This window comes from Mercenaria mercenaria, chromosome 16 (assembly GCF_021730395.1).
Source record: "Mercenaria mercenaria strain notata chromosome 16, MADL_Memer_1, whole genome shotgun sequence".
In the NCBI taxonomy this organism is placed as follows: Eukaryota; Metazoa; Mollusca; class Bivalvia; order Venerida; family Veneridae; genus Mercenaria; species Mercenaria mercenaria.
In genome coordinates this window covers 57,038,631-57,050,666 of record NC_069376.1, presented here as the reverse complement: position 1 = coordinate 57,050,666, position 12,036 = coordinate 57,038,631, and the positions used below count along the sequence as shown (strand labels likewise).

General features: G+C 33.9%; 1 protein-coding gene across 1 annotated transcript; it reads right to left on the bottom strand.

Moving 5' to 3' along the window:
- Positions 1-1,709: 1,709 nt before the first annotated feature.
- On the bottom strand, positions 1,710-10,877 carry LOC128549231 (C-C chemokine receptor type 7-like). Its single transcript, XM_053525750.1, has 2 exons — positions 10,601-10,877; positions 1,710-3,619 (listed from the first exon to the last, which is right to left on the bottom strand). Exons 1-2 carry the CDS (start codon positions 10,631-10,633, stop codon positions 2,453-2,455), a joined length of 1,200 nt encoding a protein of 399 aa, XP_053381725.1. The 5' UTR covers positions 10,634-10,877; the 3' UTR covers positions 1,710-2,452.
- Positions 10,878-12,036: the final 1,159 nt, after the last annotated feature.

The following is a 12,036-nucleotide window of genomic DNA, read 5'->3' as shown; positions in this document are numbered from 1 at the left end:
CCTCTTAAAGGATATGGCATTTTTCTGATGTCGTACGTCCCCCTCCAAGGACGGAGTAGGGTTGCGTGCCCTGCTTTCTGCAGTCCGACTTTGGTTTCCAAAAATCTTTTGGTTCTGACAATAATGACAGTTAAAGAGTACCGAGTATAATTAATTTATTTATGAAAAGATATTCGGTTCATTCACGGTTTGGTTGTACTTAATATCAAAATGATTTCGTTCAGGCGTTTTATAGTATATGTGTATGATAAATGCTTTGTTTAGAAATTGAGATTGTTTGGGCTGGGTTAATAAATAAACGACGGCTCCCGGGCGACCTCAGGCCTAAATATATACTGTTGTTTGTTGTTTATTTAAAGGTGTATGCTTTGAGGTTATAAATAAAGTATGCTCGTTTGAGTGTGTCAGGATACTGGTTATATGACCCAGGGAAGTGCCTACGCCTTTAGTATCTTGAACAATTGTTTGGGTCCAATCACTAAGGTGACTATGTCTTAGACTAGCTGACAAACGATGTAGAATGTCCTTTGTTAAAACGTAAAGCTGGTGAGACCAAATATCTCAGATATAGTATTTTCCTCTGGCTACCTTGCCTAAATGATTCGTGTACCAATGATTCGTAAATGATTTTAATTATGAGCTAGACAATTTCAGTGATCAGGCAAATCAATAAATATTTCAAACTAACAATTTCCATTTAGCTCAAACTCCTATAGGCTTGAGACTCTATACTTGACTGTTTTTTTTTCGTTGAAGTTCCCGTCAGACAATGTCTTTGAATCAACAACATACGAATCCTATCGCATAGATGCTCGGCCTCTGTCCTCTCAAACTCTATAAGATTGCCCTGACTCCTGGATGCTCAGCGCCTATATGCTATCATATGTAGCATTCAACTACCATATAGGTATTATCCCCGATGCCTTGGCTGTACTTCGCCAATAATGTTGAACCTTCTATAAGCTGGAACTCTCCTACTATCTCAGTAGATTACCAAACTCTGGGTCTCTGTCTCAGCTTCCCGATGCTCAGCCTATATATGCTATCGTCTATAGCATTCAATTACCTTTAAGGTAAAACTCCTATGCGCTGGCCCTATAGCTCGAAACCTTATCGAAATTCTGCTACTCTTCTTTAGTCTAAGAACTTCCAAAGTCTTCTTTTTAATAATTTATCCGCCCTGACAGGGTAACTGCAATAGTCTCCTTCTCAAGGTACTGGGATAAATTATTAGTTGAATCCTCGATGTGTCTTCTTCAACCGCTGGATACCGAATGTCCTCTCTGTCATCCATCCATCTATTTATACCCCAGCAGACGTGCTATTTTTAGACGTGCTATTTTTAGAACTTGTTTCTGATTGGTCCAAATTTAAACACAACGTCTTACAACGAGTACCTGCTCTATTAACTATCTGGTTCCCTTTTAACTTTTGTATATGACAATGTGCGAAGCAGGGACCCAGTCATCCATATAATAAACCCAAATCAGCCATAAATGACCCAAATTCTATTATTAACAGCAATTCAACAATAATTATAGCAAAGATAGCATGAAAATGGAGTCGAGCACTATCTGTGCTCTTATGTTACGTAATCAATACATCAATTATACAAATTATTCTGACAGAGTGAAACGAATTAGAGCATAAAGTACTTTATTTGGCAGAAACAAATTATTTTTTCATCGCTAACACAATATACTTGCTTTGTGGTTTAAACAAAAAATTTGCAAAAGAAACACTTACACCAAAAACATATATGTATGTCTTTGATTTAAAAAGTTTATTGTAAATTCTATTTGTATGATATATACAGCAGTAGACCGTCATTCCTTTATGTTTGAAAATACGGTATGGATATGTATAAATGATTTATAGATAAAGGTTTTTTTCACCAAATGTCACTTATTGTGCATTCTTCAGTCACCAAACCCTTAAATCCGATCATCTGCTAAGGGCATCATTTCTTCAAACAGTCAACATATCCAAAAACAATTTTGAACAAGCACAAACCTGTACTACATATCACATGTGAACATACATAATCTTGACGGTAATAATGTTGTTTGTTATGTAAATACGATACCGTAAAAAAATCAAGTATTTTGGTCTCAAAAGTACATTTGTTTTTTTATTATTTGCTTTTGGTTTATCGTCGTTAGTTATGTATTAACGGCAGGAAGTTAGTTAACCGAACAAGTGTTTTTACTGGATTCTTTACTGTGAACTTATTCACCTGAATCAGAGGTGAAGGACGAATGATTTCAGACACAATGTCTATTATCTGTCGTCACGGAGACTTACGATCGAACGGACTACCCCGAAATCCGTAGATCTGCGCTCTTCCTATTGTATTTATGTGACCCTTTTCTTGCTATTTTTAATTGTGTTAATACATGTTTGTCTAAAATGATACTAAAAATAATGTAATACTTTACACATGTGACACTGACTACATTTGCGCTTCACTGTGTGATTTCATAGATCCACTCCGTTTATCACAGACCGTCACATGCGTGTTTGACGATCCAAGTCTCCTGCATTTAATATAGGACCCGTACCTGTTTCTACTGGAACCTTTACATGTTATCATCTCAAATAAAGCTGTTCTAAAGTATTTACCAGTTATACTGTACAAGAAAAAGTTGATACAATAGTTCATATAGAACACTGTTCTCGTTATCAACTGGATGCCGATCCAATAATCCACGTCAACTGTCTTGTTGGATCTACTTTGGTTTACGTTGAAGTACAAATGGTTTCTTGCCCAAACAACAGAAAATGGCAAATTAAATGCGACAAAGAAGAACGATATTGCAAGAAGAATCAAAGTAAATTCAAGCCTAATTGTTGAATCGTCAGAAAAGAGATCGCGGCTTTCACGGTTTCTTAGAAACAGTTTTCTAACAATGAGAATATTTAATACAGTGATAATGATAAATGGTATGAGAGTTATTGCGATAGCAAACGTTCCATCAAGGGCAAATGATACAAGTTTGAACTCCGGATTTGCAGTGCACACTGTCACTCCGCTTTTGGAATATTCTCCGCTTAATATCGGTTTATATAAAACAAGTAAACACGATAACGCAAACATAGACAGCAAGATTTTCCTGGCTCCTCTTTTAAAACTTCTCAGCGGGTAACAAACGCAGGTGAATCTTTCTATAGTGAATACCACAATGATCCACGAGGACATCAGTCTTGAAATATACGACATATAGAGAATCACCTGACAGAAGCCATTTTTATGTAGAAATGCTAATTCTATGTCTGGAACGATATGTTCTAAACCACGTCTTAACCATTCTACTAAAACGTAAAATATCAACGATGAAATGTCTGCCAATGATAATGCCGCTAGATATTTACTTGCTGACAGCTTGCTCAACTTTGTCGATCTAAACACTGACAATGAAAGCCCGTTTCCTACTATACCTACGACAAAAATCAACGGTGTGAAATACGCAAAAACAGTTGCTCCAATCCTGAATACGGCTGGTTTGCTTATAATTTCTCCTGACGCTATCCTGCAGAGGTCACTATTTGAAGTGTTGTCTGCTGGTGATGTTAAATTTGTCACATTTAAGTCGCAATATAAGCCGGAAGCTGATAAGTTCTGAAAAATAGAAAGAAATTTAATGCTTTAAAGTTTGTTTCTTTCCCTTCTTTTCAGAAATATTAATAATTTTATTTAAAGGCACCGACTTCCAGATCGTACGACAGCAAAATGGGAAATCTTAAGATATCAGAAAATCATTGCAATATTTCTTAAGAAGGCACTGACAGATTATGTGTTATGAAAACACATAATAATTATTTGCCTTTACCTATTTGTCCATTCAAAATTGAAGAAATAAATTGCCGTAATTATAAAGCTTTATATTTTGGACCGTTAAATCGTATTCCTCCATGTTTATTGGACAAGAATGCAGGACAATTTATAGTGCCGCGGCGGCTTAAGTTCGATACCTGACTCAGGCTTAATTATATATATGCATGTTCATTTTTTTCTTGATTTGGCATTTTTAAGACAGTTTAGAAACAAAAACTCATGTTGTAATGTTCATTTTATGACTAAACTTCGTTTTTACGGAAAGATCCTTTTTAGCCCAAATCTGGAAGTCAGTGCCTCTAATGTCCGTTGTAAAAAATATCATGTCTTATTCACTTTATCTTCTTTTTTTTCAGAATATATCTATCATGTCATACTTTGTGTAATGTATTGAATTTTAAGAATGTTTCATCTGCGTCATACACTCTGAATTACGTTTTTTTAGAAAATATCAATCAACAATATTCTATTTTAGATGTAACGCAACTGCACATACTTTCTATATGCTTTTTCAAATGTCATACCATTAAGTGGGGAATAATATTAACCCTTTGTTATATGCTATTTTCAGTGTAAAGCTACATTAATACATTTATATTTTGTAGCCCAGTTATAAAGGACAGCAATCAAGGAGAGAAAATGCATGTTCTGTGACCGCAGCTCCCTATACTGGGGTATCTATAAAAGTATGCACGATAGATACGCAGAGACAAATTGATAAACTAAAACGTATTGACAACATATTAGAAACAATATTCAAAGAGCATGGTGGGGCACCGCCTTGGATCAGGCAGTGGGTAAAACAAGAAATTAAAAGCGATTAAAGATGCACCAAGCTCATCGCTCAAGCCATTCACATATACTATATCACACTGATTATGTTTGTTTTAGTTATGTTCAGTAAAAAAGCATACTCTCTTATATTAACAATATACAGATTGAAGCATTTTATTTCATTAACTAGCTATGCTTTTTGCCGCTAGTTAAGTAGGGTTTTGTGCAAAGGTTGAGAAAATAGATAACATCGATTATCTTGCAAATTTCTAATGGAAGTATATGCAAGACAATCAATTATCATTGTTAGATGTGACATTTCAGAAAATAATATTTTCATCCATATGATAAAGAACAAGTAAAATTCATTTGTGATCTATATGACTTATGTTGCTTTAATGTTATCAGTATCAGAAACAATCAACTACCCAAAACAATAATTCTGTGAATTACAAATGTTTTAAGATATATTTAGAAGTCAATAATAAAACTGTATTAGGGTTCGCAAATTTCTATATGAAATCGTTTACCTCAGAAACGTGACTATGAACAAGTCACTGTGTTTCAAGTTATGATACTTTCTTTTTAATCATGTTCAGTGCTGGGTGATTTACTTAAATTTGTACTGTTTCCAGAAGTATCGGCCTAGACTGGATGATGGGGAGGCAAATATGACGCCTACAGTGGACTCGGGTGGAAATAAATTTTTCCATCCATTCCAGGCGGGGAATTTCGTTGACTACCCACGTTAAACAAGAAACTTTACTTTTTTAAACATGAATACTTTAAGTCAAGGAATGGTATGAAAATAAGATATTTCACAAAGTGGCGAAGCCGTGCCCGAGAAAAACATTACTCATTACCTTCTCATTACAAGAAATTAAAATAAAATACTTATGACAAAACTCTGAACGTCCTCCTCGGTTCAGTTCAAATATCCCTCATAAATCTATTAACAACATGCAAGCCTATTTCTCGAACAATAACAATTACACAGCGTATTTCTAAAGAGCATGCGTTTAAATTCTAAAATCTCAATCATAAACTACATTATATCCTAACTATTAGGCAGGTCATTTTCAAAACGTATGTTTTACTGACAAAATCATACGACATACTTATAGAAAGTATAGACTTCAACCAAACAAAATAATAATAGACTCGGTTGAATTAAATCTGTTCATGCGAGGTAATGAGCGACACATTCTCCCCTCCTTCCCAGTCAACAATGGCGTACGCGTTATTGTGTAAAATAATCATTAAATGGACACACTGATCCCAAAGGACTAGACAATATTAGGAGTCAAAAATGCCCCAAATAACAGCAGTATTTGTAATGGAAATCATCAATGTTTCTAGAAAAAGAAGTGTTTTGTCTACTTTGTCATTTTTGTAGATGCGTTTTATTTAGCTGAAAGGTACTAAAATAATTACTTAAAACACGAGAGAAGTTTAAACGTATAACTTCACTCTTCGTTCTATGATAATGCCTGGATGTATCTTTAACATATTTATTCCCATCATCAAGAACATACATTAATACTTTATGTCATATTTTGCTCAAAGCAACACAACAAAAAAAAGACAAGTCATTTAGAATTCTTCTTTTCGGGCAAACTATAAATGTATGGGCATATCGCACCATCAGAATATGAATGGGTACTAATGTAAAAAGCGGAAACTGGACAACATATGGTAGCAGACAAAATACGAGTAGTATATATTAGTAAATACTGAAGAAAGATAGAATAAGTCAAAGACAGAAATAAAAATAAGAAAGAAGGAAGAGACGAGACTGCAATGGTTGCTAAAAGAATTTCAGACTCTCGGGCATGTATGCAGGAAGATGAGTACATACAGTTATTCTGATCAGAAAGGTATGTGTTTACCAAAGAGAACAGTAGATCTATCCAAGTCTGTAACGAAATTCCGCAGATTATTAAGAACATCGTTTCGACAGTAATTAAATATTTTGCATTCAAAGAAGAAGTGAAAGATATTTTAAGGAACGTTGATGTTCCATTGCGCTGCGTTAAGTACGTAGTGGCGTATAGAGCACATGGAATTTCCTCACGCTGCAGTTCGTCGCTTGTTTTTGTTTATATTAGTTTTAATTTTAAATGTTGATAGAGTATGAGAGTTGCGGATGTTTCGTCTTAATAATTTCGAGTTTCGTACAATGGATTGAAATATAATGTTTTTCTTGCAGGTTTCCATACCTCATGTTTTTATTTCGATGTAAATGAGACGTGAAACCAAAATTTGTAGTCCTGTTTGGCGCCATACAAGCTGTACTGTGTTGGTGCGCCGTAAACCCCAAATATAAATAAATTATCATCACTATTTTCCGCGTTGCTCAGGTTGAAGTGAGTATCATTTGTCAGGGACAACAGAGGATAGATAAGCTGTGTCAGAATAGATTTTATTTTAGGAACATATCCAGTATTTTTAGTATTAGCCTTACGAATGAAGCACATATGGTTTCAAGGAAGAGGCGGTCAAGTGCGAAATTCAATTTACGCGTTATGCGCCTTATCTACAATGAATTCATATGAGAATGTCAGCAACAATCGTTTGACAGTACTTTAGCAAAATAATTTGAATACCTCGGGGATATTCTTGTAAAACAATCGAAGCGGAGGATGATTTTGCTTAAATTTGCTTTGTCTTAAGATAAAAAGAGGTTCTATTTGGAAGTATTAAATGTAAGTAGCCATTTTTGAACCCTAGTAGAAATTGTTTGAATATCAGATAAAAGAAGATCTGCCGCAATATCCGGTAGCTGACCTAATATAAAGAGATTTGAGTAATCAGCAAATATGTTGATGCATGAACCTTATTTCATCAAAATCAAAGGGCCCGATTATAGGACCTTTGGGAACTTCGAAATGTCCAGCATGAAGTACAACACGTTGGCGTCTATATGAGAAATAATCTTGAAACCAGTTATAACAGAACCTGTAATTCCTGGGTTATTCAATTTACGAAGTTAACCTTTGTGTCAGACTTTGTCAAAGACCTTGTGGATATCAAAAAAGACTACAATTACTTTTATGCCATAAACGAAAGTTTTACAAAGAGTATCGTAGATGATTACAAAAAGTTGTTTAACAATGAAGTCGCCCGGAATGAAACCAGTTTGTATAGGAGATTGAAAACGAGAATCAAGAAGATTGCTTAAGACATGCTTGCAAAAGAGGAGTTCAAAACATTTTCTATGGTATTTAAGACAATGATTTTACTAGTTGTTCGGAAGAATTGCTTCATCTTTCTTGAAAATAAGGCTAACATAGGTTTCCTTCCGCCTGGCTGGTACAGTTGAAAGTTGAAGTGAGGCATTGAAAAGGTCACATTCGCTTTTAGAGAGTAACAAAAACTTTTCTCGCTGGATCATTCACTTTTAAGTTATAGATTTGTCTGGATCTAGTTGGGTTTGTTGAAGGCTGATACCAATTTAGCTGACACAATCTTATTTCTGACGGTTATCCCGAACTGTTCTTTCTCATTTCATTTGGCAAAAATATTAACACTTTAAGCAGTGAAAATAAATTGTGTCCCTGCTTTGTTTTCAGCAACAATTTTCCATTTTCAGTTAATTATAAAATGCAAACAAGTCTTGCCACCTTCTTGTAGATTCACTTTTACCAATCAAATAGACAATATTAAATAAGGAATTCAAACAAAATACACAATAGCTATTAAGCACGAACAATTAAAGTAATTCATTTTTCAGCACATATAAAAGTTTCAAGGAGAAACACGTATCTTTCCTATCGACATTGTTAAACTTTTTGCGTTTTTGATACTTTATATGGTATATTACATTATGCCAGATTTATATAGAGCCGTTTTATGATAAAACACGTTCAAAGGTGCTTTACATAGCGCAAAGGCAGAGAATTCATCCTCTACATGTACGAACACAGAGCGATCTGATCAGAAGGACAGAGCAAGAGAGCAAAAAACAGGAAGAGAGAGAGAGAGAAATCCTTTAGATAGAGGCCTGTCCGGTTATCTTAGCACATCACTTTGCAAGCAGACAGTGTGGTTCTTTAACGTGCCTGGTGCAGAGGATCGATACCGACAAGCCGTCTTTCCCGGGACCAGTACTGGTCACTTAGCTGGAGACACTCGGGAGCATCAAAGAAATTTCCAGTGCTTGGACCGGGACTCGAAGCCCAGACCTCAGGATTGATAGTCAATCGTGTTACTACTAGACCACCTGGTCACCGATCTGACATGCACATGTTTGAGCGGAAACTTGGATGTTTTGAATGCCAGAAATTGCATTTATAAAAAACGACAATCGACATTTGACTGTTTGAAAGAAATACTTGATTGTCATTATTACATAACATTTTATAAATAGCACTCTTTTCATGTACATGTACACGTTCAAAAATGCTATACAAGAATACATTGTAAACAATGCATTTACTAATTCAACACAAACGAAAAAAAAATTGTTACATAAACTGAGCACGAATATAAAACCTATAGACAAGATAAACATATATACATATTTAAACAAATAAGAGCATGTAGGATAAAATGCTGTTCTAAGTAGTGATATGGAGAATAAAATGTTACAGTTAGTTTGCAAACTATTGTACAAAAAAGTGGGGTTTTAGCAGGCTTCGAGTCAGCTCCTAACCCTGGTGGGAAAGGAGTTCCAAAGTTTAGGAACAGTGAACAGAAAGCATTTACTGCAATACATCACGGTTTTAATCTTTGGCACAACCAGTGTCTTGTGATCTTAGATTCTAGGCGGTCTATACTCTTCTTACATATCCATTATAAAAGCAGAGAACTGATCATAAAGAGACTTAAAGCTGTGGGTCAGAACCTTGCACTGTGCCTTGTATTTCGCTGGTAACCGATGGAGCTCCTTCTGAACCGGTGTAATAAAAATGTCTTAGTGATAACATGAGCTGCCGTGTTCTGCTCAATTGTTGAAAATTGCCAAGTGTGTTGTTCGGAATACAAAATAAGGTTCATGAAAAGTGTTTTGAAACCACCCCTGAATTTATTTTTGAAATTTATACCGTATATACCATTACTATTTATAATAAATACACTGAATTGTTCAGAGGATGTAATACTTTACAAATGTACGCTTCTTTGAGAATATATATTTTGTCTAATAATACTTGTTCTATTTTATAGAGAAAATCAAACTTCCTTTTCAAAAGGTTTTGTTTTCTTTAAGTTTGTTTTGGTTATGTGTGTAACATATTTATCAAGTAATGGAATATGTCTAACTTATATACTTTCGTAAACAAGGCAGTTTATTTTTTCATTTTGAAAATTGCATTTTTACAACGTTTTTATTTTTCATGTTTTGTAACATTTTCAACACTTGAAGTACCTGGAAAAGTATTTTTAAAAAGGAGTTGGATATTTTCTACAAAACAGAATGTGGACAAGCAATGTACCTGAGTGTGATATATTATTATTACTATTATAAGAGAAAATGTATGATTCCAAACAGTACAACCTCTCTTGAAAGACACGTCTACAAAAACCTATGAGATTTTGTTGTAAAAAGTATGTATGAAACCATCTCATCTATCAGTACAGGAATACCATCTCCGTGCCGTATTTTACCATTTATATTAGAAAATGCACTATTGTTTTGAAAATAATGAATTTATTAACTTATGAACACATTCCTAACTGAACAATCGACTATACTCAATTTATTCTAATATTAATATAAGCCATTAAAAAATACAGATTCAGAAGCATTAAAAAGACAAAATTAGTTAGGAAAAAATAGTTGGGAGTAAATAAATCATTTCAGGCTCGTTTCGTTAAAATAAGAACTAAATCAGTTTTAAATTATTGTTCTGCAATAAGTGCGCTTTCTTTGCTTTATGTATCTTTAAGCTAGCAAGGTATAGCGAAAAACATGGACAACGTTACAAACATTACTAAGTCAAATTATAATGTACTTTTCCAGAAACCGACAAAAAGAAATTATATACTTACAATATTGCTTAAAGTGTCCAGCAAGTCCATCATCCTATCCGTATTTAAACACTAAATGAACGTCAGAATGAATTATTTATCTAAAGAATTTCTAACGCATGTCCCTGCCATAGTAGTTTGCATTTCAGAACATGTTAACAATATACGTTAAGTCATTCATATAGTCTTTATAATCAATTGTATTTTATTATAAACATATTCGTCATGATAATACAACTATGTTATTTCTATGTTAGAGATCCTGTTACTTTTACTGAAACAGCCAATACCGCTCTGATCAACATCTCTCTGAGAAACGTCCAATAGCAACTACGTGCTATGTGGTTTATGCGGCGAATATCACATTGGGTGAAAGTGATCAGAAATATTAAAATTTAGGTAACGATTTTTTTTTTTTTTTTTGAAAGCATTGTTTTTTTAAAACAGATGCTTTAAATGGTGATATCTTTCGATTCGAATTGAGGAAACGTTTCTATATTTTGATTACGGATTATTTAGATGGTGATATCTTCTGATTAGCATTGAGGAAACATTTCTATCTTTTGAATACAGATGTCTTAAATGGCGATATCATTCCCTATCAGTTCAATTGTATCATAGTTTAATAAATAATTTATATTTTAATAATGTTTGTATTTTAACAATGTTTTTAATGATGTCTGTCCAGTTTATAAAAATTGAAAATGAAAGTTTTACAAAACGCTTTCATATCCCACTTTTTACATTCAAATGGTGACATTATATTTAATTTGCCATTATACTCTATGCCTGTTTTCAATTCATGCAACAGTTTTTATACAACTGAACGTACATATAGTTTGTTTCAAACATAGCCGTTACAGACATGATATACGGTTTGTTACGCATTGTTTTCTTCACTTGTTTAGTTTAAAATCTGCGCCGAAAAGTCGGTAAAATAAACTGTTAATCACTGTAAACGGGGAGAATCGTGCTCTTGTTGGTAACTTTTAGTGCCAACTGTTTACTGTACAGAGAACATAAAGATTGAAAACGTAAGAAATTATGCCATGTATTTTTTGTGCAGTGTATGTATGAACTCCGTATAAGGATTAAGTGTTTAAGCTTTACCAGTATGTTGCTCCTTGCTCATTTCATCACAGGCAAAACGCATCAGCGTGATTAAATTACGGACATGGGGTCTGGAAATTCATCTTCCACTTAACTCGTAAATACGTAATTATCAAACGATTATTGAAATTGTAGCGAATAGTGGTCATTCAGATTTCAGATTGTAGACATATCCCTAATTACATATTGATCGTATCAATCTAAGGAACATTGGAATCTATTATTGTAAATATCAATATACATTGTATTTGTATAAGTAAGCATAATCTTAACTTAAATCTGTATTTAGTTAATTGTCGTGCAATATTGAAATCGCCAGCAAAAAGTCTACTTAATGTTGGCAGTTT